Source organism: Chamaea fasciata, unplaced genomic scaffold (assembly GCF_029207755.1).
Source record: "Chamaea fasciata isolate MVZ Bird 193981 ecotype frontalis unplaced genomic scaffold, bChaFas1.0.hap1 SCAF_21, whole genome shotgun sequence".
Classification (NCBI taxonomy): Eukaryota; Metazoa; Chordata; class Aves; order Passeriformes; family Sylviidae; genus Chamaea; species Chamaea fasciata.
Window position 1 is genome coordinate 7,602,624 of NW_027094106.1, and position 26,419 is coordinate 7,629,042.

Here is a 26,419-nt window from a genome sequence, read left to right on the forward strand (position 1 = left end):
ATGGCAGCGGGGCCGTGGTGCTGGGGGACGCCGGCGGCGCTCGCGCTGCCGCTGCTGCTGCTGCTGCTGGTCGGGGGCGCGCGCCGCCTGCGCCGGGGCCGCGCGGGGTCCCGCGGGGGCGCGCGGGGCGGGCGCGCGCTGCTGGTGACGGCGCACCCCGATGACGAGGCCATGTTCTTCGCCCCCGCCCTGCTCGGCCTGCGCAGCGCCGGGGCCGCCCCCGCCGTGCTCTGCTGCTCCGCAGGTGAGCGGGGGACCACCCACACATCCCCTCCCGCACCGTCCCGGGGCGCGGGGAAGGCCGCCGGGGTGGCTCCCCGCCTGGGTGGCCTCGCGCGGTGGAAGGTCTCCGGCTGTGGGGAAACTGAGGCACGGTGCGGCCGTCGCCCGCCCTTCCCCTGCCCTCGCCTCCCCTCGCCTTTGCAGGAGCGTGTCGTGACGGAAGCGAGGGGATCGTGCTCAAACTGAGAGTTGCGACACTGAGGCACCGTGAGATGCGTGGCGGTGTCAGGGCGCTGTCAAAGGCGCCGTTCAGCGCGGCCTTTTGGCATCTCCTTGTCTCTCTGTCCTCTTGCAGAACATTCATTTGGATGACCCAGTTTTAATGTCGCGATACATCAAACAGTATCAGTGTAAAAATTCACCGTAACACGTCTGAAAACAGCACTTGCATTGCAGTCCGATCACGGAGCAATAGCCCGGAAGGGAACACGGGGCCGTGCTGCCCATCGCTTCAGCCGGAGGCAGCATCGATGTGTCTCCATTTGCTGCAGACAAATGTTTGTTCTCCGGAATGTCCGGGGAGCTGCCTCAGCCTGTGGGGTCCGTGTCAGTGCTGCTTTAGCTTTCCCTCAAATCACTTTTTCCTGAGTCACTGGTGTAATTTAAGCTTGTTTGTTTATTTTTTTTCGTGCCTGACAGGAACATGGAAATCAGAGTATCCCTTTGTAACGGCCTCTTACATATTTTAGGACTGTTATCTGCCTCCTCTGCCTTATCTTCTCCAGACTAAACAACCTGATTACTTGCAGTCTTCCCTCACAGATCATGTTTTCTAAACCTCTAATCATTCTCATCACTCCCCTTTGGACTCTTCCTTTGGTTCATGTAATTTTTGGAAGGGCGGTGATGACAAACTGGAAGCAGCACTGCTGCTGAGGCCTTGCAGGGGCTGAATAGAGTGGAAAGAGTCTTCCAGGCTCCACTGTTTGCCCAGAACAAGAACTTTTCACAGCACATGACACTTTTGTGTTCTTCTCGTGATCTGCTGAAGCTCCAGATTGTTCTGCAGAACTGACACCTGAGCAGTTATTCCATTGTTCAGGTTTCTGTGCATAAAAACAACCTCATTTGAACGGGTCTTTCAGACCATCTTGCAGTACTAGAATTCTTACACTGAGAGCTGCTTAGCTTTGGGAAGGAGCCCCCCGTGCCTTTGGCAGCTCCAGTTCACTGCCAACATTTCTGTCATTTCCAAAGATTTCTGTCCTGCCACAGCAGGCAGGTGAGAAGACGGGTTAAACTATCGAAGTCCAGTGGTTTGGTGGCTTCACTGATGGCTCTGCACCTCCCATTACAGATTTAGTGCAGGGCTTTCATTGTCTCTGCTGGGGGACAGAGTCTCTGCATCCCATCTGGCTTCTCCACAGGTGTGGGGAGATTAAAGTGCAACTCCCATTTCAGTTTTAGGAACTAGTACATTGCTGCTGGTAGAGAACTTTCCAAAGAAGTGTTGTGTTTCTGTTTATTTTGCTGAATTTTCTTCTCTCTTTACTCCTGATTCAGTGGCATGACACATTCAGCGTGTTTGATGTTTCCTTCTAGGAACTTTCTCACTTGTGAGGAAATGTAGGGGAGAGCACCTTTATGAGCTAAGAGATTTTTATTTTAAAAGCCTCTGATTAGTCTTGTGGGTGATTCACATGGTTCATCCTCTCATTGTTTGAGTGATTGATGATGACAAGTGAGTTGATCAAAGGCACTGCAAATTGTTAACACTGAGACAAAATCATTACTTAAAACCCATTGTACTTGGAGTTTTCAGTTATCAATCAATTTGACTCAGAAATGAGTTAGAATTACAGCACTGGGAAAAAGAAATCAGACTTTGACACGCTGAATAATCTTAGATTGGATTAATAACTCAGTCTAAATGTGCTTTGCTCTCTGTAGTAGCTGGCTCTGTATTGTGAGTGCTCCATGGATGAGGTCCAGCAGCAGCAGCTATTCAGCTGGTTTTGCTCTCAACAGCTGCCCATTTTTTCCTGTGAGCATTGACATATTCCTGATGTCCTGACACATTTCTGCAGCTGTGGAGCTGTTTCTCTGAGTTGAGCAGAAGTCAGTGGGACTGTGGGGATAAAGCATCACCTGCAGTCTGCTGTGGCACTGCACTGCAGCAAAGGCTGTTACTTTCCAGCACTGTGTTGGTAATGGCCTGGTAAAAATCCGTCTGAAATGAACCCTGCTGTACTCATTCAATCATTCCAGACAAGCTGCACACTTCAGTTCATTCTGCTGGAGCTGGAACTTGCAATCCGAGGTTCATCCCACAGCCAGTCACTGTCAGTCTCCCAAAGTCATTCAGTCACAGGCTGTGGGAAGAGGCTTTTTCTTTCTCTAGTTACTCCTTCCTTCTTTGAAGATTTTACAAAGCTGGCTAGTGATGGCTCAGATTGCAGCACTGCTCCAGAGAAATGCTAGATTTAGATGACTCACACCCACAACAATAAAAAGTTCTAGTGTAATTCAAGACAGCTGACTACAGACTCGAATCACACATTAATACTCAACTGTATTTTTTTTTTTCATTTTATTGCTTCAAAGTTAAAATTGAGTTGCAAGTATTGCCCTGCATAGAGCAACGTTCTGGAAGGGGCATCACAGCTCTGGCAGGGACTTTGCATGGCTGATGCCAAGAAAAAATAAGGGAATGTCAAGGCAAGATGAGAAGAAAATAATTCAGTGGAGAAGGAGGCAATGTTTTAAGATAATGAATCCCATTTCCCTGTTAGTTGTTGATTTCTGTTACAGCTTTTCCCAACTGTCTTTACTGTGATTAGTTTTTCTATCTTCTTTTGCCTCTGTCAGTTTTTGCAATCTTGCCAAATCAGTTCTGCCTTAATTTCCTCTGTGAATGGAAGAAGGAAGAAGATACTGAACTGTTTGGACCCCTTGATGTAAACCTAAACTGAGTTAGATGGTGGTGCTGTGTTTGCTGTTTTCAGGAAACTTTTACAATCAAGGAGAGATCCGTAAGAAAGAGCTGGAGCAGAGTTGTTGTGTCCTGGGCATTCCTGCTTCTGATGTCACAGTCATTGATCACAGGTAACTGCTTTTCCTTCCCAGTACAATTCCACTGCAGTTTTAAAGGGTGTTGAAGTTCACTTTAACATTCAGGAGAGCTGACTGTGCTGTTCCAAAAAGCCTTGAGGAACCTCAAGTAAGACAGTATTAAATACTTTTGTTAATTCTTCCCATAAATCTCATTAATGCAAAAGACAATTCTTTTGCATTATGGGGAGGACAATTCCTAGGTGAAGCTCTGTTCATGCAGCATTTAGAATAATGCTAATAACGCTTGCTGGGGTCTGGCACGGTGTGTCTGGGCAGCATGATCACATTTTGTTGTATAACAACTTGTTGCAGTGTGAGGCAGACAGAAATTCTCTGAATTGCCTGGGGCAGGTTTGTCTGTAGGTGGTCTTTGCAGGCTTAGTGTGGAATTCTGTTATATTTACAATCTGGTTTAGTCCTGGCTAAAGACAAAAGTGAACTGCAGTACTAAAGACACTCCACAATAACATGACTGTAAGATTCTGCAAAATTAAGCCATGCAAGATTTGTTTTTCTAGGTGTTGTTGTCTTTAGCTGTGTGTAGCTGCAGAGGTGGGTGACAAAGCTGACACTTCCCTGTGCAGGAACTCTCTTCTGGGAGGGTGATTTAACACTTTGAATCAGTGAAACTTGGAACTAATGTTGAAAAAGCCTCTCAAATTGTCCAATCGCTGTCTGCGTGTAAGATCTGAATGAGACACTGATTGCTAGGAAACACGATACAAGTGGTTGTTTCATTTGTAAACAGCTATCACGCAGCCCATAAAGAATATTTCTGTTTATGAAGAAATAATAGCAACATATTGATTTAAAGCCACTCCAGCTAAAAGAGTCAGAGTTGCAAAAAATCTGGCTCCAGGCAGGCCCTTTTCCCATGACCATATTTTCCCTTGAGCTAAGGCAACAGAAACCACAGTCCAGAATATGAATCTTTTTGAGTTCTTTGCTTTTTTTAGCTTTAGGTTTCTCTCCAAGTTTTCAGCTTGCTGAGGAAAACAGCAGAGAAGTTGTTTTTCCTTTGGAATGGAAAGAGATGTTTCCGTTCACTTCTTATGGACTGGCTTTGGGTAACTGCAAGTTTTGTAGTACAAGCATATGACAATGCCCAAAACATCCTGGGGAGGAATAAGGAAAAAGCTGCTCAGCTTTGCTGAGCACAAAGTCTGCTCAATGAACCCTCTTTTGACGTTAACAGAGCCCTGAGGCCACTTGGCCTTTTATCCTCTAAAGCAATGTGAGGTGGGTTGGTGAGTGATGCAAGTTCTGATGCTGCTCAGTCACCCCACACACACAGCCCAGGGAACTGCTCGTTGTAAATCAGTCTTTGGAAGGTAAGAGCCATTTCAGAGAGATCTCCTGGCTGATGCTTGTTTCTTACTTTATTATTATTGCACACATTTCTGTCCTGATCTGTGATTTCCCCCCCCTGTGAAGGCAGTGCCTGAAATGACAGAGCCATCCCATTGCCCAGAGCTGGGCTGGAATGTACATCACTGTTCCAAGAAACAGGTTTAGATCTGAGGTCTCTATCTCTGAGGCAGATTGCTGTGAGATAACCATCAAATCCTTCAACTTCGTTGTGCATTCAGGGAGTAAATGAAGTGAAGTTCTTGATGAATTTTGCTCCGAGCTTGTTTACACAGCACAGTTAAGTGTGATTACAGTTCATTATTTACTGTGCCGTAACTCACCATGTGCATGCTCTTTGTGAAAAACATCTGTGGATCAGGTGTTAGCAAAATGGTAGAGGATCAGGGTTAATTTCTAGACCACACTGAATTTTTAGTGTAACTGATTTCTAGATACTCTTTTCCAGTGGTTTAGGCAAAACACTAGGACTCAGGGTTCTTGAAAGTTACTCCAAGTTCTTGGATTCTCTAGGGTCAATATTTTTCCTGTGTCTCTTAAGACTCAAATCGATGTAATTTACAGGTTAGACAAAAATATTTGCTGGTATGGCATTATGTGGAACTTGCTAAAATAATTCATTATTTACCACTAGATTTCAATGTAAATTTGTGCCTGCAGAATACAGCTCAGGAGGCTGTTCCTCCTTAGCATTTTAAGATCAGAGCCCTTTGGCTCTTTTGTTCTTTACTGAACTCTTCAGAAGATAATTTGCCATCAATGTAAAGAGGGAGCACATTGCTCTGGGAGAGCAGCTGGCCTGCTGCCCATCTCCCATTGCTTACACAAACACTGCATGCTTTACATTAGCCAAGCTGCAGCTTTGTGTTTTGGTAAGGAAAGCCCAAAGGATTGCAAGGTCTGGATCTGCTCCAGCCATTGTAGTGTGGAGCTGAGTCATGCTGCTTCCTCTTTCTTTGTGTGATCTACAAGTGAGTGAGTAGAATTTGCAAGGTGTGGAAGGGGAAATAGATTTGCAAAGCCAGGTGATTGACTTCCTCTGTCATCTCAGTGGGCAGGCAGGTATAAAATCAACATGACATTGGGGACTTGTGTGAACTTGTGAAGAGAAAGCTTCAGTCAGCCTGTGGTGAAATCTGTGCTAAAGACCAAATCCTGCTCAAGCAGTGCCTTGCCTTAAACAATGCCTCTCTCAAGTATATCCAGGATTCCCAGCAGGACCAGTTCAGTCTCTATCACATAACTGCTCTGTTGGATCCTTCAGGAGCTGTGTTTGATGTTGCCTTTGTGTTTGTTGTCTCACTTGAAGACAACTCAAATCTGCACAAATATGGCCCCAAACTGTACCCACATTTCAGCCCTAGAGATCTGAGATCCCTGTGAATTTCCTGCAGGAAAGTTCTTTGCTGTAAGGGACATGTCCAGGAGTGGGAAGAGCAGGAATGTCTGGGCATGCACACATGTTCCAGACTAATTGAGATTTGAGCTCTGGATTCTTCCAACTAGTGACTAGCACAGGTCAGGCACCAGATTTGCAGAGGTGTCCCCTGAGCTGCCATGTGATTGTCACAGCTCCCACACTACACCAACCAACTGCATTTAGGGGAGAAAAGTTTCACAGTCCACTTTCGTTACCATTCCCACACAAGGCTTAACACTCGGAGCAGCCCAGCTCAGAACTTGGGCTTGTGTTGTTCAAAGTTAATTTCTGGACTGTCACAATTGTTCCTGCTGCTGGGTGAGGGAGGAGTAGCAAGAGAGTGAGTTCTGAAAGATGAGGGTCACTTCATTAATTATATAAATGTTAATGTAAACTCTGTGCTTTTGGTATATTTTTGCCATCTTATGTGCTTCAACAGTAGATTTTCCTGTGAGTTAAGCTCCCATTTACAGTGGGCACATCTGCCAGTGCTCTGGCTGTCTATTAGTCTGAAACATTCCACATAAACAGGAGATGATTTCTGAGCTGCCTTCACTTTCTGAAGAGAAGCAGATAAAAGGAAGCCCCAATTATTCTTTTTTCTAATGTGTGTTTTGGGTTCATGGAAAGATAAATATCAGATGTTTTACTGTGGATTCTGAAGCTTTTGTGCACAGTTGTTCTGGACAGAAAGTAAAACTGACTATTTGCATCTTTAATATGACAGAAAATATTTGGCCCAAGTTTGCACTGCAAAGAAAATAATAGCTGAGATCTGTGTAAACTGGAAAATTTTCCATTCACAGTCGGACGCTTACGGCAAACAATGTTACATCTCTTTCCAAGTCTCCATGGAAATTGCACTCCCTTTGCTTTTTTATTATTATTATTTCACTGAAGTCCAAAGGGGCTCTGAGCAGACACTGCACAGGAGACATCTGCCAATGCACTATCACAGGCTATTTTTATGAGGCTGCAAAGAGGCTCAAAATCTTTTTTTTTTACGCCTTTTATGTAATAATTCTGTGCTGTTGGACTCATTTTTTCCTCCTATAAGATGAATAGGCTTTATTGCACTTCCTCATATTTAACTTCTTGACAAACTTCCTTCCATGACCTCTCCATGACAGAAAAATGAGGCTGTAGGGTCATGGGAAAAATATATCCTTAAGTAAATAGTGTGTGTGTCTGGTTGTGGGGATCACAAAGATACAAAAACATTCAGGTCCTTCAGAGATCAAACTAAATCACTGGAAATCTGAGCCTTTTTATTAGAATTTAAAGCACAGTCATTGAGTCCATCCCATTGATCCAGTTTGGATTTGCTCTCCTTGGGTTTATTGGTGGGAATGTGGGTGCTGAGTGCACAGAGCTGTGGGATTCTAAAAAATGTGTTTGTCTTACTTATTATGTGTTTCTATTACAAAGGTGATTTTATTCACTAATATTTCTTCTTTCCTGTTCTAGTATTTCATATTTTGGGATCAGTAGTTAATAGTTTTAATTCTGGTGGAGTAATTGTGGTAATGAGTTACACTTTGTCTTCCTAAGTTCCCCGTGGTATCATAGTTTGACATTTTATTTTATTGCTAATTCTAAAAAGCTGATCTCTGTGCTGATTAAAATTGCTGCCGTGCTTTATCCTGGAAGAGCTTCATATTTCAGGAGTGACTGATGGGATTTTCTTAATCTTCCTTATCCCAGCAATGCTGTAAAGGCCTTTTTTTTTTTTCCAGAATTTTCTGTAATTAAGAACGACATCTGTGGGACCAGAAATGTGACATGTAAATTGATCACATGCTCAGTTTGTATTGCAGGGAAATCAACCTACATCCCTTGAATCAGCCAAAAACACTCAAAATCATTCTGAACACTAACAAGCTTCTTCATATCAAGAAGGCACTTTGTCAGTCAGGTGGGGATCTTGATATTTATCAATCTGTAGCCAAATTTCATTTCTGTTTAGTGTAATTCTGGAAATCTAAATTTTTTTCCTTTTGAGAAGACAATAAAAGATTTGGCCACCTATTTTATTTACATTTCTAATTTTTTTTTTTTTAAATGCTTTCCCATGTGGCAGTTCCTGCTGGCATTTTAGGACCTCAGAACATTTTATAAAAAGGATTATTTCAAAGTCTGCCTTCAGGCATCTGCTTTTATAAGTGTTGCTCTATGCAATAATTTAAGAGGGAATTCTTCTGGGGGTTGAGCTATCTCACAGCCCTCCAGGAAAGCTGCTTTCTGAAACAAAGCCTTGTATTGCACTAAGTTAGCTTTAGCTGCTTTGTCCTAAATTAGATATTTTTGTCAGTAAGGAAATCTGCCCTTTCTTTTCCCTGAGGCTGTCATGAACCAGCTCCTTCCTCAGCTTTCCAGCAAAAGGAACTTCCTTGCTGTCCACCAAGGGGGAAGGGGAAAAAGATCCTTTCAGTGCCACAGTGCCGCATCCCCTGCATTCCCTCAGCAGGGCAGTGAGCAGTGGTACCTCGGGAAACACTCAGGGATTCTCCCTCAGATGTCAACAGAGACCTGTCACAGCACATCAGTGAAATCCCAACAGGGATTGACTGAGGGGAAGAGCCTGGCCAGAGGAGCCAAGGGCTCAGAATAAATGCAGGGGGGAAATGAAGGAGAGCAGCTAGAGGACAAAATGGTTTATGGAAATCAAATCAAAATACTCTGCATTGAAATGTATACTTTTACTTCTCGAGATGATTTTAGCAGAATAAAAACTATGAAATGCTGATCTCAAGACATGAAAGATGAGAAGAGGGATTCCAGCCATCCCCTGAAGCTGATGAAAGTTTGATTTGACTTAAAAACCATCAGCATTGCTAAACTTATGGTAAGAAAAGAAATAAAGCTGTGCACGATGGCTGCATTTCAGGAGTCTGGGGCTGAACACAGGGACATGCAGGAGAAAAGGAAAATCCATTACAAGGTTTTTTTTCTTTTCTTTTGTTCTTTCTTTGTTCATTCAGAACTGCCTTTTACTATTCTTTCATGAATGATTCTTGAAAGTCCTCCACATCCATTAAAGACAGGCATCATCTTCAGAGCAAAGAAAGCTCCAAGGAGCCATCCTGGATTTGCAGATGGTTCTTGTCCCAGCTTTGCTGTCTCCTGGGAACACAGATTTCCTGGCTGGGAGCCATTCTGTCACTAGAACACTTGTGTCCAAGCAGAAGGAAGTGTCTTTGGGTTTGCTGATTTCCTGTTAAAACATTTTGAGTGGACTTTCTTCATGGTTGCAGGAAGCTATAGAAAGATACAGTCTTTAGATTAAAGCTGTTTTCAACAGTTATACCCAGGAGTCCCCTTTGAAGCACAGCAAACTACAACAACCTCTTTATTTTGCTGGTTACACGTGGAACAATTCAGTGTGTTTTGCCAACGCTGACCCTGAGGAGCTAATGGAGACTGACAGGCACTTTCCTTTTGCTTCTGAAGGTTCCCTGCTTTGATAGCCCAGCACCATCTCTGTTGGTCCCTCATTTGAACCTGCAGCTGTTAATTATAGGCAGACACAGGTCTTTCTTCAGAGAAATGCTTAACTCTTACCCTTAAAGAGTAACAATTACATCAAATAATCACAGCAAGTTAATCAAAAAGGAGGAACAAACCAAAAAAAAAAAATCTAGCAGGGATTCTGCTTAAGCTTTTGAATCTCTGCATTCCTCCAAGCTTACTCAGGGAAAATATATTCCTGTTTCTCCTGGGAATGCTCTTAAAAGCCTTCTCACAATAATGGATCGGGCGTTAACGCCTTGATCACAGGAATTGTGTGGTTTCTTTGTGGAGTCTCATAATCTTATTTTAATTGTAGCTGCAGTAGAAAATGTCAGTGCCTCAGTTAAATCTGTGAGATCTGAGGCTGTGCCGTGCTTTGGAAACATCATCCTTTGCATCTGCAATGGAGTTGCATTTCCTGCAGGTAATTACTGTATTGGAAAGTAATCTTCCTGTAGAGGAAGGGATTTGCAGTCTCTCTTGGGCAAACTCCTCTTTGGGATCCAGTGAATTTCAGTTCCATCAGTTCCAGTGGGGGTTGGCCATTGACTTCAGCACGCCCAGGAATTGTCACTGAAAGAGTCAAGAAGAGAAGACAAAGTCTTGTTTAAAAAAAAAAAAAAAAAAAAAAAAAGTTGGTATGGGGAAAGTTGGAAAGGGAACTGTACAATGGGTGTTGTGTAAAATGTGTTTTCTCTTAATGACCTTCCAGTTCAGATTGGCTCTGTTTGCATACAAATCAAAAACTGGTTTGTCTCCCTGCCAGCACAGCAAAGCTCAGTCTGGGATCTGAGTTTCCAGCTGTGTCTTTTGCCTCTGACATCCTCCCAGTAATAAAAGTTGTGTGGCTGGGATTTGGCTGGAATTGCAGATGATGTGTAAGCCAGAACTGAGTTCAGCCTTCTCTTCCTCTGCAAGACAATAGAAGTTAAAGCTTGTTTGTGTCAATAAAAAAAGCATATACAACTCCTAACCCCTCAGGGAGCAGATATGATGAATAAGGTGCTCTTTCCCCATCATGTTTCTGACCCTGACCAATGTTAGTAGTAAGTCTATGGGAACTCAGGCTTTTGTCTTCCTCGTTTCCAAGGTGGAGCAGAAGCTTTTGTGAAGTTCTCCTGTGAAGATGCAGCATCCAGAGAACAGATATAGTTACAACAACCTTTGCAGTGTTCCCTAATCCAGGTTTTTTGTTCTTCACTTCAAACTCCCTGGAGGGTAGAGTGTATTAAGTGCTATCTTTGCCCTGTAAGCCTTAACAGCTTCCCTGCAGAGACTGACAAAGTGACAGAGACAGGAACCTCTTCTCAGGTGAAGTGGCATTGCTGACATGCCTTGTAGTTGTCACTTTCCTGTTTCCTTCGTTTTTCAAACGCTGTTGTAGGAAACTCTGGAGTTGTTCCAGATCCTGGGTGCTGTCTGGATGTAGGCAAAGCTCTCTCAGTTCATACAGGAGCAAAAAGTGATTAAATTGTTCAGTGCAGGGTCTTTCTTACAGCAACTGAAAGCTCTGGCTGCAGTCAGCAATTCCACTTGCAGGTTGCACATTGGTCACCTCATTGTAAAATACCCATTTGTAAAGCTCTATAGCAGTTGTTAATCTCCACTGTTCTGTTAATAAAACCCTCTTTGACACATGACTGAAAACTCCTCCAGTTGACAGTGTCAGTGAGAGCCAGCAAAGGTGCTCTCAGCAGTCTGGAATCTGAGGCTCCCCAACTGCTCCTACCTGCCTGCAGTGGGTTCAGCATGATCCAGAGCTGCCTTTGGAAGCATCCTACAGCCAAAGAATTCCCATTTGTATTTTCTTGGCTGAGTTTGTTGTGACATGCCCTGTTATTTTTGCATTCTGGTTGCATTCTGAAGCTCCCCCAGGCATCCCTTCAAATGAAACATTGCATCACTGAGGAAGTGAAGCCATTACAAGGGAACGCTTTTGCCAGACACTTGGAGCAGACACAAACAGCTCTCATCTTCCAGAAAAGGACTTGCAAGTTGACATTGCAAAATTTGGGAAGAACAATGGTCCTTTCTTGAGTGGTTTGATGCAGTTTTTTAAAAAAGCCGAGCTGTGCTGTTGGTTTTTTTGCCACATCATGAATGAAGGTTTTATATTTGCATAGAAGAAATGTTACAAACAAAGCAGTTGGAGCACAGAACTTCAAAATCCTTTGGAAGGAAGAGAATAAGTTGTCTGCTGAAGTCTGCTAAGGTCTCTGACCTTCTCTGGGTTTTACTTGCATCCTGCAATAACCCTCCCTTTTTGCGGAGCTGTGGGGATGGAGCAGTTGCTGTTTCCATGCTATTTTCATGGTGTGAGATGCTGTATGAGTGTTGAGAATTGTTATTAGAGATTTCCATGCTAATCAAAGGGTTAATTTTGAGATTTGATTTAGGTTTGGCACAGGAGGAGGGGAGACAGAGGATTTTGTTCTGCAGGAAACTAGGTCAGCAGGTTTTTATTATCGTGCTCGACAGCCCAATGTGGTTTGCATTTAGGAATGAACTCGGCTGACATCGTGGATGGTCGCTTTCCCCTTCCCAGGATGCAGCCTCAGACTCTGCTCCATGCATTGCAGCTTTCCCAAATGGAATGAAAGGGAATACTCAGCTGAAGAAGCTCAGGCCATTGTGAGTTTGTCAGTTATCTTTTCAGAGCTGTCTGTCAGGAGTGCTCAGGAAACACAGGATGAGGTGCAAGATGTTTTGGAGAGGAAGAACAATAGTGCTGGAATATTTTCAGTCACTGAAGTGCATCGGAATCACAGAGATTTCCATTGCTTTGACACCCCATCGACTGCTGATTGTTCTTACAGCCTGTGGCATTGTTTGATTTTTGTTTGGATCTGGTCAGATTCTGATCTTGGTCCTGCCAGTGTAAATTTGGAGCAATTCCCTTGCTTTCTGTGAAGATGCCGCTGTGTGTGGCTGAGACCACTGTGTGGTTCTGCAGATAACCTTTAGGCGGGGAGTTTTCCTTTGTAACTTTGGATCATCATGACTGATTTGAATGATCCAGAATTTTGTCACATCTCCAACTTTCTTGACTGTATCTCCTGTTGTATATTCTCTTCCCAGGCAACTGAGAATACCTGTCTCTTCTTTACCTCTGCCTGCTGAAGACCAAATTGTGGCAGGCATCATCTATATTGGACAATTCAGGCTGCCTTTCTTTACAGATTATTATGATTTTACTGAACGATGAGAATCCAAGTGGTATAACTTCAAAAAATATTCCACATTGTTTTGATTGTAAGGATCAGATGAGGGTGGTGGAGCTTAAAAATATTTAAGGTGGAACTTAAAAAAAACATTACCAAAAAGATTGGTAATGCCTAGGAAAATTTCTGAGTAATAGGATTTAAGGCTGAGCATCTATTTCCAGTTTTATGCTCTTGTTGTTTTACAGACTTTAATGGGAGTTAATGGCTTTTCAACATAATAAAACCATCTAATTCTGTCCCGTTCTACTCTTTATTCAATTCTGGCATCAAGAAACCCAGACATTTTTGCAAACCAAGCTTGGCTTTTAAGACTGAACAAGGAAAATACAGGCAATACTGAGAAGAGCAGACAGCAGTAGGTCTGCCAGCAGTTCCTGGAAATAATGGAGTTTCACAACCATTGCCTGCAGATTGGACATTTAAGGAGGAAAAAAAAATCCTTGTGGCTTGTATGGATAGAATAAGGAGAATGCAAAGTCTGTAGAGAAAGTTTATTATGGTAAAAAATCAGATACCATTCTTGGGTTTAAACCGAAGAGCAGCATATCAAATGCCTCAGAATGATGACCACATAAAAATAGCACAGGTCAGAAAATTGCATGTGGTCTCTCCTGGATTGCATTTAATGCTGTGGTAGACTATACACTTTAATTGTCCAGTTTTGAATCTCTATAACACAGTTTCAGCTGCAAGAAATGTGCTCACAGAATCATCTTTAAAATGTGAACATGTTAAAGAGGGATGAAGAAAGGAGGTGTTTCTGCAATACCCTTGTGCTCTTCCCCTGCTGTGACTGAGAGCCAAGAAAACGCCAGCGTGTGTCAGAATGAGAGGCAGTGACAGGACTTGTAGCAGGCAGACACGTCCACACAATAAACAGCAGAGCTGAGGCAGCATTCTCCAAATTGCCTCCTGCATAATGAAACAGAGCAGTTGTGGCAGAGTCTCCACAGCTTCATTCAGAGTTGGCAAATTATTTCATTCAAATTCGCAGCAACTTGGGAAATGTCATTGTGCTGCTGCAAGACTTGGATTGTGTTTCCTATTCCTAAATTGAACTAAGTTCAATTGAGCTCTCAGCTCAAGAAATGAGAGATGAAAAGCCTCTCTCTCCCCTGCAGTGGCTCTCCAGAATGTATATTATATCTCTTGAGTCTGTCAGCCGTGTGAAGCCTTCAGGATGTGACTCATAGGATAAATAAGTTTGGTCATTCTTGCTGTGAATAGAAAAAGGTAAAACCTTGTATTTTTATAAAAGCTTTTTCTTCCCTCCATGAATTCAGAAAACATCCCAGTCGTTAACTTGCTGGAGCTGTCACTGAAAATCCAGTAGCTTCATGGTTGAACAGAACTGTTAATAGAGCTCAGTGATGCCATGTGTGTGAAACTCGTGCTGCTGAATATTTGTGCTCTTTCAAATGGATGAACTCGAGTTCCCAGACTGCAAACGAGGGTGGTAATGCAGAGGAGCAGCTCATGTGTGTCAGCAAAAGAGCAGATGCTGGCAGGAGACCGGGGGATAAACAGATGCCGAGTAATGCTGGTGAAGGGAATGAGCCATTTGTGCCTCTTTGGAGCTCTGCTGCAGAGAGGATGCAGCCTGCAGATTTAAGTAGGTTATGATGTTCTCTCCTATGGCTGGGGCTGGAGGCCTGGCCAGTTAACTGCAGAGTGTCACTTTGTGGTACAAACATCAAAAAATCATCTTGCAGAGAGCAATGGCTTCAAATGGGTGCATTCCTTTCTTGTTTTTAAAGGTAACCCTATCTTTACCAATTAAAGTAGCTATTCAATGGTTAGAATATGATCTCTGAGCTATGAGCACAGCTCTTGTTTATCCCTTTTGTGGAATAAAATATATTTAGCCTTGCTGGATTTGTAGTTACTATTCCTTCTTGGTGTTTTACGTGGTAATTAACCCTCTCCTTTGATAGCTGTTTACAGCTGGGAGCAGGGTGACAAGGATGATGCTCTTTGTCCTGCAGAAAGCAGGGAGCTGTGCCAGGTATCCTGTATCTGATTCCAAACTCAGGTAACCTTCTCCTGAGGCAATCCCAGTACCAAGGGAGAGGGAACAGCAATATTCTTAACATGGCTGCTCACTGCCAGTCTTTTCAGAGAATGGGAATCAGCTGATTAATTGTATTGACAACAATAATTGAAACAAAAAAAGGTGCCAGGCTGGAAGCACTGGTGACTGGCAAAGGCCCCTCACAGTAACTCTCACACCAGGGTGTGTTTGTGCTCTTCATCATTCCTGCAAGTTGATTGCTTGTATCTGCAAGAAGATTACTGCCCACTGTAATACAACTTCTGCCCTCTTTCCTTGGATGCCAGTAAGAAGATTAATTAGAACCGGGCTAAAAATGTATTAGCATTTAAGGGAGATACGTTGTCACTGTGCTGTCTCATCTCTTATTCCACCCCAATCCATTACACGTTGTGCTCAGAGTCCTCCTGCAGCTTCTGCTGTTTGGTGCCCTCTGTACCTACAGGGAGGTGAGGAAGGACTTTCTGTCTCCATCCTCAGACATCCTTATTCCAGGAGAATGTGTGAGTTCTGGCCAGAGCAATCTGGAGCCAGCACAGGATGTTGGATACAGGACACACTCAACACTCCCTCCTGCAGTGGCTCACTGTGGTGCTACCACACAGCTCACAGGTGCTCTCTGCTTCCACAGCAGCTCTAAGACTGAAGTAATTTCCAGCCAGGCTTGGCAGTTGGACTTTCCTGGTGATCTGTATAAACCAGAAGTGTCTTGGGAGGTTTCCCAGTTGCACCATCCTGCTTTTGGTGTTTACAGCTACAGTAACTAACTTCTGACATTTATACCCAGCTGGTGCTCTGATTGCTGAGCTCGGTGCCTGTTTGCACATGGGGCCTTCTGATAAGGCAGGCATTTGACCTTTCTATTCTTAACCCATTAACATTTAGAAGAGTTGCTCTCCTCACCTCTGAGGCTGTGTTCCTCCCCCTGCCCCCAGCCCCCTGTTCCTGCCAGATAAGATTACTCCTGGGTTATATATTGATCTAAAAGCAGAGTGCCAAATGCAGCCCACACCAGTTCAAGGGCGAACACAGAGCTCACCGAGTGCCCATGCTCAGCTCAGTCGTGGGAAGGGGATGACCAGAGGCTCTTTTTGCCCTCTCAGCAGAACCTGGGGACGAGCACAGGGCTCTCAGGTCTTTGTTGTACCATTAAATGACCAGCAGCAGGACCAGCCCAGTTTGCTGAGGCTGCACCTTTGTGCTCTTTCCTCTTCTCCCTCTGCCTGTGAACAGATGAATGAGTTGAAGGGATCCTTACACAGGATTATCACACACTCATTTACCTGAGGCAGTGTATTCAGGAATCTGAACGTGCAAATGAGAGCCAGGAGTCCTTTGTTTTAAGCCAAGCCCAGCTCAAGGAATGCTGAGCTGTGTCACTTCACCTATGCCTGAGTGTTTCCCAGATTCTGAATATCAGACAGGAGTAAGGAGCTGTTATTGCCTCTTCAGGTGTTGTTTGAGAGTCTCTTGTTCTAGTTCAATATATTGGTGTAAAATACTTGGGAAACTGCCACCCGAGTGATGAAGGAAGTGGGAAACAGGCCTAATAATGGATGTTAAAAATGCTGGAACTATTTGGTTTATCCCTGAGATGACTTGATGGTTGTACAGGAGGACCAACACTGGGAAGAGATTTGATGGGTGGGGTCTGTTGAGCTGTTACACACATTTTGTATGAGAATAATGACCATAGTGGTCCTGCTGCCTTTAAAAGCCTGTGACACTGATAATAACTACAATCAGTGACAAGAATTAATTAGCTGGCAAGCCTGATTTTCCCCTGTAAAACTAAAAGCCACTGGAGCAGCATGGATCAAAATTTATTGCAATTATTAATATTTTATTATGTTAAATGGTTTAAAATAAAACATTGTGATTTAATGTGCATTTATGACCATCTGTACTAAGAACTAAGATTCATATATTCTTAACATGATAACTTACATGAAATTAAAGAGGGCAGGCACTGTGCTTTTTTCTGCCACTGTTTAAGAGAAAGTAAAACCACAGAGTGGATGGAGTCCTCTCACTTAGCACTAGGCTGTTTTAGAGTGAGAGACTCCTTTTGAGTTGTCTTATCAGACACTCAGTAATTCTGAGTTGGGAAGCTCATTCAAAACTGAAGGAGGAAATCCTTTTTCATCTTGTGGTCTGTGAATAAAAATAGATGTGAAAGTCTGTTCTACTAATTTTTTAGATGCCTCAGCAGCATGTGTGATCCAAACCGAACTGCTTTATCTCCTTAACTACAGTTAATATTATCTTTGTTTACTGCATGTGTTAGTTTTTAATACTGTGTTTTGATATTCTTTTCCATTATTTCTAGAAATTCTGATATAATTTACCCAATTGTTTGGAAACAATTATAAAATACTGTTGTGATTTGGAGCTCCAGCTTCCATCTCAACTTAAAATTGCACAAACCATGACTAAAAGTTGATTTAGTGAGGAGAAATGCATCACTCCATCCCTGTTAATCCAATAAACTGGAGAAATTAAATTCTGTCCGTAGAGAGAGAGCTGTTTTAGAAAGAACTGAATCTCTTCTTTAAAATGAGAGGGTTGAAACCCACCTGTCCTGGGCTGCAGGTAGGAATTTGGCTGGCTTGGCCCTGACCACAGCCTGGTTTGAATTTTCTGTGTGGCACTGTCACTGTTGTGGTGTCACCAACACCTCCTGGCCCAAGGCTGGGAATGCTCCTGCCAAGTCTTTGAGTCCTGTTCTACAGGGCTGTTTTCCCTTATTTTTTTCCCTATTCAAATGTTCCATGAAGTAAAATTTTTTATCAGTGACTCAGAGCAAAAGAAAATTTCAGATTTTTATGATAAAATATTAGATGTCTGGGCAAGCCTTCAACTAAAAATGGGTTTTTTTGCTTATCCAACATACTGTACTTGCTGAGATGGGAGTGTGTGAGCCTCTAATTATGATTAAAACACCAAAAGCATGAACATAGGAAGCAATAAAGTATTATGTAAGAGAAGATTTATCATTTTTGTGACTTTGTTTAAAGAAAGCCCAGATGTGGGAGCAGATACCTACTGAATCAATCATTTTTTAAGCCACAGATGACCAGAAAATTAATTTGAAAGAAAGAATAGGAAGAGGTATTAGAAAAATAAACCTGCAGAACTTAATATTTAAACCATGTTGCCCAGACTCGTTTGGTCTTAAAGTTATCTACATTAACAGTAATTGTAATTTATTTGGGGATATTTAACCCTCAGGATGTACATTCAGGAGATTGTTCAGTGGTTTCAAGGACTGGATTGCTCCAGTTTGCTTCTGCTGCAGAGTTTGTGTCAGGAAACAATTTCTGCCTTTGACTGCAGCTCTGCCAGGATTTTCCTGAGGGTGTGGGATGGGTGAAGGCATGGGATGGGTGAAGGTGTGGGGTGGGTGAAGATATGGGATGGGTGAAGGTGTGGGGTGGATGAAGGTGTGGGGCGGGTGAGGGTGTGGAGTGGATGAAGATATGGGATGGGTGAAGATGTGGGATGGGTGAGGGTGTGGAATGGGTTGAGGGTGGGATGTGTGGGATGGGTGTGGGATGGTGAGGGTGTGGGGTGGATGAGGGTGAGACGGGTGGGAGTGTGGGATGGGTGAGGGTGGGAGCTGCTCAGTGCTGATGCAGCAAGACTGCTTTTCTCACAAGAGCTAATTATGCCATTAGAGCACAGATCTCTGCACCTCCCTTCTTTGTGAGCTTTATAAATATTCTGTGGGGTCTTGTGTGCCTGAGACATGCTCAGAAAATGTTCATTTTTATGTCATGTTAGCAACAGGTGACCAGAGAAGTAAAATACTTCAGAATACTCAGACTTGCAGAACAGCACCAGGGCCAAGGTACTTCCTAACAGCTCAACAGAATCTCCTTTAGTAATACCTAATAAACTTCCCTGGCTTCCTGGCCTATTTACAGTCCTTGTTCTTACCCCTAATCCATTTCAGAAGTTGTGTTTCCATTTTGACTCAGGGATTGCCCAGCAGGACATTTGTCTCAGCGCACAGGGACAGCTGTGTTGACAGTCTCCGTGGCCTCGGGGCATTACAGGCTCTCTGTAATCAGATGAGACCTGTACATGCTTCAGTGCCTTGCAGTGAACTGAAACAACCTTTGTCTGCCTGGAATGATGAAGGAAGTGACCACCTTGAGGGGTTTGGCTGTCGTTTTATGAGACCTTCTAAAGGATACACAAACTGCAAAACCAAGTGGAGGCCCAGGAGTGTGTGTTACTGTAGCAGTTCATCAGGCAGCATGAAAAAGGGATGGTTTGAATTTGGGGAAATACATACAAGAAATGCAGAGGATTCAAAGTTAACTTGTAAAGTCACGTCGAGTAATTTTTTATATAACATCTAGATCTCTATCCAGTCTTAACCATTGTACACAGCTATTTTCTAAAATGTTTCTTTTTCTTCCTTTGTACTGTGTGGAAGAGATAAATATGCAACTCTTTCTATTTGAGGAATCCTAGGAGTTACTGGTAACAACAGTCGGTAAAAGAAATGGCATTTTTCAACTGCTGGCACACCATTTAACATGCACTTTGCATAGCAATGACCAAATCCCTGTTGAACACTGGCCAAGAGAATCCATCAGCATGTTTTATTCATGTGGTCTGACAGTGCAGTTAACTCAAGTCTGTATTGATTCTGTTTATTTCAATTTAGAGAACATCTCCACTGAGCATTCCATGTAATTATTATACAGACAAGGAGCAACATCTAGAGCTGACAGCCAAGCATATAAATACAAATCTTTTGCAAAACATTCTGTCATGCTGCTTCTGCAAGGAGAACAGGTCACACTTAAACAGAAGCAGATTCTGCTGTCAGGATTTTTGCTGAAATTGCCTTTCCTCCAGTTCTGTTATGATTATATCAGGGCACCATTTGTTTTAGTCTCCCAGATGATCTCCACAGCTGCATTACTGTACAGAGAGAGAAAAAAAAACCAAACAGGGTTTAAAGACACTGAGTAGTTAAAACCTGCACTTTTCACTGTAACCAACAGACTGTCAGTAAAATCCTCGACATTGACACAGTGTAAATAGGCGTTTATACCTGCTGAGATCCCAGGGAGTGTGTGGGTACTGAGTAGATACAGATCCATGGTACAGAGTGCAGGTGGGTGCTGTGGGTGACTTGGTTGTCCCAGGGAGGTGCACAATCAGAATTGTTCAAATGCTTAAGCAGGCCAAAGGTTGTGAACGTGAGACACGAGCTTGAAGAAGTCCATTCAGGGAGGGAACCTACAGTAATTAGCTCTGCCACTTGTTGCAGTTGTTTCCTTCTTAGGATGATTAAGTCGCACTGATCTGGTCAGCCCAGGTCAACCACAATGTTACCAAGACAACGAAGTAAACTGGTCACTGCCCTTGAGTGCTGCACAGCCCATGAAGTGGCTCACAGATCCCTGCTCCAAGGGAAGGTGATGTGGTGGGACACAACCTCAGCTCCTTGTACAAACAAACTTCATGCAGCTGGAGTGTTGTTCTAGCAGCAACAACCAAGATGGATGAGATACCCAAAACTGAACTGGACACACTCCATCCCATAACAGTGTCCCCTTGAAACATCCCTCTGTAGCAGTCCCAGTTCCTGCCTGCCAAGAATTTGCTTAACATCTACTGTTAGACTGGAAGGGGTGGGGGAAGGAGAGTTCTTGCTATCATTAAAAAGGAAAAGGGAAAAAAAAAAAAAGTCTAATGAAATAAATCCCTGTAGTTCATTTCCTCTTACGAGCTCTGTGCTCTGTAATTATATTACCAAAGAAGTCTTTCTTCTCTGAGTTCACGTGAAACCTTAATGGCTTTATTCCCCTTGGCCCTAGTTCAATCAGTATACATGAAATGACAAAGTTTTTCAGTTCCAGTGTAAGCTTGAATTAGAAGGTGGTGGGTGTGGTACTTCGGATTAGAGCAAACTATTAAAAAGGATCAGTTCCTTGAAGGACGCTTGCTGGGTTGGGAGTACATTTAATAACCCCACTACCAAGTAGGAATTTTGTTTAAGAGAACCCAGCCCCCCCAACAAAGAGTGCCAGCAATGCAGAATTCCCAACACACAGCAACTGTGACTAGAACAAGTTCTGTTAGCAGGTAAGTAATGCTGGTAAATGGTTAAACACATTCAGGTGTTTTCATATGATGAGTAAAACAGTGTAAAAGATACTCAGTATATCAAAGAAGTCCAATGAATTTTACTTGTTTGCTCATGAAGTCTTACTGTTGCCCGTGGTGGAGATACTGAAGCCAATTTTGAAGACTTCAGATAATTTGTTCTGAAGGAAATGCTGTTCAGATGATGCAACACCAGCTTTTTGAAAAGGAGAAAACAGAACTTGATGAAGCAAATAGGAAGTCAATGTTTTCATTTGTTACATATTCACCTTTTTCCTAATGTGCACTAGATTAGCAATTGTGGGTGGTGTTTTATAATTTCAGTTTTATTGCATCAGGAAGAAGGGAAATGAACTCTTTGCTGGACATTACTGAGCATCTTTTGCCTCTTATAGCTTCTTCAATCCATTTTGGTTAAAATGAAAAAAGGTATTTTTACTGCAGCATAAGAAACTGAAATGCCTTTTTAGCAACTGAAGTGGGATTTGGGGTTAATATTTGGTTATCTGATCCTTCTGTGCCAAGTGAAGCATTAAATGAAAACATTTTGATTACAGTTCCAAGCCAAGTCATGCCCCCTCTTCTAACCAGTCACATATTAACTCAATATCATTGTACCTGCAGACTCCTTGTACAGTAATTTCAGGGTTTCTCATTTCTCATGTTGCAGTCTGTTTCTCTGCAATTGCCATTTGCACTGAAATAATTCATTACACATCTTCCTCCCCGTGCCATTTTCTCGTCTTTGTTAATAATTTACTGAATTTTGTTAAATGTACAAGTGTTCAGTCTCTTTTAGGCTGAAGGATGGATGTTTTCCTATCAATCAGTTTTTAAATCTGAGCACTGAAAAGTCTGACAAACAATGCTTGAGAGAAGCAAATTTTGTTCCTATTTTGAGGTACAAAATGGCAGGCGATAAAAGGGGGCAATTCAGAATTGAAGCTGGTTGAATTCTTCATTAAGTCCATTCTACTTCTTGTCGTTACATTGCATCAGCAAGATTTAAACCCTTCATTTTGGAGAAGGGTCACATCTGTAATAAATTATGGTCTCCATTATTTAAACAGTAGCATTGATATAAATATTTTCTTCCTGTATTTCTGTTTCATAAGCCAAATACTGAGCATTTCTCTTCTTGTAAGTAGCCACATGATGGGCTGCCAAGGCTGGTTTATCATTTGCCTTGGGAAAGGCACTGTATAATATTGCAGGATAAAACATTTGCAGGCAGAGGTTTGACCCGTGGGGGAGAGAGGTGAGGGCTTTGCAGGGTTGGTGCCAAGAGACTGAGGCTTGGAGGAGAACTCCCACAGCTGCTGTCACCAGTGAGGGTCAGAGAACTGCAAAGGAGCCTGTTCCTGCAGAGATGAGACCGAGCCACTGATTTAAACTGAAATTTGTGAGCATTAAGATCTTTAGCCAGACCTAAAAAATTCCTTTCTATTTTATCTAATGAAAATTTTATGTTTTGGTGTAGGGATAACTGGATGAACATGTGAAAGGCAGTTCTGGTGTCAAGGCACTGCTTTTCAGAGCTGTATCTGCAGGGTCCGTTCTCGTGACAAGGAACTGGTCGTCATAGCAAAGAAGAGAAATCCACACAACCTCTTACTGAGAACAGCAAGGATTTACTGGACAATACAATATTTTAGGGCAAGACATGAGTTTTTTCCTAAAAGGAAGAGCAGCCAAAAGTATTGACAGGAAGAGTCATCCAGGCTGTGCCATACAGAGCACAATTAGGTGATGCAGAGGTCACACTTTGGCCCCTGGCAAGTTTTGGGGTAGGTTTAAGCAGCTCCTTTGATGTTGGTGGTAATGGTGGATCATTTGCAACTGTAAATGTGTTTTCTTCGCAGTCCAGGTGCCCAGGAATACAGGAGGCTCTGCAGAGCACCAGTAAGAGGCCTGTTGAAGGTTGGATTGTTGTTTGCCCCAGGCAGTGGAACATATTCCTGGAGTGTGTGTGTGGGTGCTGCAGCGCCCGGCCGGGCTCAGGGCTCCGTTCCAGGCTCTGCCCCTGACTCAGCTCTGCTGCCTCGGGCTCTCCAGGGAGAGTTACCTGAGCTCTTAATTCTTTCATTAGAAAATGTGGAGGTTATTATTCGCTCACTTCCCCATACCAGCCTCACAGGGGTGTGAGTTAATGAACATCTGTTAATGTGTGGGAATAAATGCTGTGGAATTGCCGGAGCAGTAGCTGCGGTCACACGGCGAGTTGGGAACCTGCAGCATTTTCCTACGAGATTGTGCTGTAGGACTCAAAATCACCATTTTAGCAATGCAGCTGTGGAGCAGCCTTGTCTCCAGATCCCCCTCTGTGCCCTGGTAAATGCTCCCGAGCCCAGGGCTGGGACAGCTCTGTGCCACTCTGGGAGCTCTGTGCAACCTCGTGTAACCCAGGTACGTGCAGCTCATGGCACACAGCTCTCGACGAGTATGATGTGCCCAGCTCCAGTTCATTATCCTCACTCATCTGCCACTCATTAAGAAATAAAAAGATACTGTTGTCTGCAAAAATCGGATTTGTTACCCGGTGTGCAGCAAGCCAATAATGGCACACTGGAGACAGACATTGATTATTTATTTCAGAGTTGCCAAGCCTGGGTGCCAGGTGGAACTACACAAATCAACTATCAGAAGTTATTACTATGTATACATTTTAGCAAACAAAGGAATTTTCCCGTATCCCACACTTTGCAACAACGCAGTTCCCTTCTTTACAGCCGCCTGATTCCTGGATCCTTGATGGGTTGGTGTCAGGAGGACCGAGCCCCGCTCGCCGCCCCGGAGAAGGGAAGGGCACCGGGGCGCTGCGGGCGGCCCCCGCAACTCGCAAGAGTGAATCGCTGCCAGCCTTTGGCAGCGCCGGCCGGTCCTAGAAATCCGGCTGGCTGCTGGAGCGGCTGCCAGGAGCCTCCCTCGGGCCGTCATGTGAGCAGTGTAAACAGCCCGGCCGGGCGAGTGGGCGGCTCGGCGCTCGCCAGTGGGGCAGAGTTCAGTGCCTGCGGCGGGGTTACTGCCGAGCGCCCGCCGTTGCCATAGCGAGCATTGCATAACGCTGGCAGCGGCCCCGGCCACAAAGGGCCCCGCGTTCCTTCTGCTCGGTTTGTTCATTGTTGCCGAGGCCCACTTTGCTGTCGCAAATGGAGTTCCAGGCATAGTTCCTGGCTGGGCTGCCGTGGGAGGTTTCGCTGGGAGCAGGGAGAGAGAGAGAGACGAGCTTGCTGATGGAGCCGTGTAACTGGGGCATTCGCATTGCCTGCAGGAGGGTTGTTTGCATGAGCAGAAACTTTGCATGCCAGTAAAGTTTGTGGGAGTAAGAGAGGTGTTTAACTTCCTCATACATTGTCTTCTAAAAGGAAGTGATTTGATGTAAGACTGAAATTTGCACCCAGCTAGAGAGCCCAGGGCATCAGAACATCAGCGTTATGTGGGTACAGCGTGACTGCAAGAATTAACGCTCCCAGATCATTGCATAGATCAAATGGACTGCAGGAGATGGGAGTTTGTGGGAGGCTGAGAAGTCAGGAAGCTTTTTTGGATGGAATTGGTAGAGAAGTTGGAACGTTGCAACATGGGAAGCTGCATTTGGAATCAGGCCATCATCCTCTGGAGATCTCTGCTGAAGTTGCATCTGCATTTACATAAGTTTTGGCATAAGAAATCAATGTCCATGAAGTGACTGTTCTGTGCTTTCCCTTTCTAGATGATTAATTAAAGTGACTGAGGGATTGATTTGGCTGCAAGCTGTCTCCTGAGGTTTCTGACTGTAGTATTTTCGTTATGTGAAATAGACCAAGGTCTCTCTCTTTGGCTGCAGTGATTATGCTTTTGGCTCTCCTGTTTTTTGAGGGTCTGGCCATTGAGTCAGTGGCAAAGTCCTGTTTGACTTCCATGGGCCAGAGTCAGAACTGCAGTTTTGCCTATACAGTGTGGTGTATTTATCGTGCCAAGAGCAAACAGATTTAATATTAAGCTTGTGATGAAGGGTCACCGGGTTTATTTGGCATATGAAGGTTGTGGTATTTCAGTCATTTGCCTCTGAAAGATTTCACTGGCTGCTGCAAGAGACTTTTTGTTCCTTCCCCTTGGGTTTGTACCTTTTCCACTGTGAGGTCCTGGGCATGTTAGGATGCATGTGTGACCTTTGTGTGGCAGAACTGCAGAGCAAACCTAGCTAAGAACAACAGGGTATTGCCTTCTGCCTGTGCTCTTACAGCTCTTCTGCCAGGACAGTGAGACCTCCTGCCCCAGTTTGGAACTGGAAATCTGTCCTTGAGCTGGTGGTGCCAGGACTCGTGTGAGCTGGACATGGCTTCTTGGTGAATGGCTTAACACACCCGGTCCCAAGCTCTGCCCCACTGAGCTCTTCTTTTCTTCAAAGCATTTTACAAAACAAAATAAACTGAGGGAGGAGTGAAGTCCTGTGGTCTGCTCCTCAGAGAGTCCTGGTTTTGCTGGTAATTTGTATTTCAGTTTTAAAACATCAGTGGTGATTGTGGGATTGCTGGGCTTTTTGTTCTCAGTCAGGGCAACTTTGACTGTCAGGGCCCAGATGAATTCCGAGGCACTGTGGCAAAGCCAACAATAATAATGAGGAATGATCGTGGCTGGGAGCTATTCTGGGATCTGCCTGATCACTTCATCTGGGCCTGGTGATGCTCATTCCTCACAGTGCCCATGGTGCTTTGGAGAAATACGGACTGTGTCCCTCCCCTGTTATTGTCCAGAATATCAGAGTGACCAGAGGCATCCCAAAGGGGTACATAATGGAGCCCAGGGAGTTAGTAGAGACCAGTCCACCTTTTTTGGGATCAGGTCAGTCTGTCCCTCCCCTGGGAGCTGACACAGACAAGAACAGAAGGTTCTGGGAGTGTGATCCAAAATTCCCAAAGGCCACCAGCTGCTGCGGTCCATGTCTGCTGTTCAGGCTTTCCACTGAGCATTTCCATCCACATTCCTGGCCTTAGGAAGGTGCTGAACTGAAATGCTGCTGCTTTGGCCACGAGTTGTGCTCCTTGGTCCCTCCTGGAAATCGTGTGGTGACACCGAGGTGACCAAAGCGAGGTGCCCAGTCGGTGACACACCCAGCCCCCGTCACGTGCCTTGGCAAACGGAGTCTCCATTGTTGGGATGACATTTGGCCCAGATGTCTCCGCTTCCTTATCTGCTCTGGGGAAATTTGAACTTTGAATATTACTGTGTTTTCTGCTAGAAAGGACAGGTTCCAAGGAGTATTCCTGGTGTTTGCAGTAGAAATCAAAGCAGTTTGTGATTACTTGATTTGGGAGCCCATTCACTGTTTGCACCAGCCTCTAAGGAAGTCCTGACTGCTTGAAATGTTATCCTTGTTGCAGAGCTCCTCAGCTCCAAATG

The 26,419-nt window shown here is 44.0% G+C and overlaps 1 protein-coding gene across 2 annotated transcripts in view; it reads left to right on the forward strand.

Moving 5' to 3' along the window:
* Positions 1 to 26,419, forward strand: part of PIGL (phosphatidylinositol glycan anchor biosynthesis class L) — a 52,125-nt gene continuing 25,706 nt past the window's right edge. Inside the window, exons 1-2 of one of the 2 annotated variants that reach the window (XM_066201830.1) lie at positions 1 to 244; positions 3,228 to 3,327. In XM_066201830.1, coding sequence (XP_066057927.1) covers positions 1 to 244; positions 3,228 to 3,327 — 344 coding nt within the window. The remainder of the gene's footprint in view (positions 245 to 3,227; positions 3,328 to 26,419) is intronic. The other variant, XM_066201831.1, reaches the window with a different exon arrangement.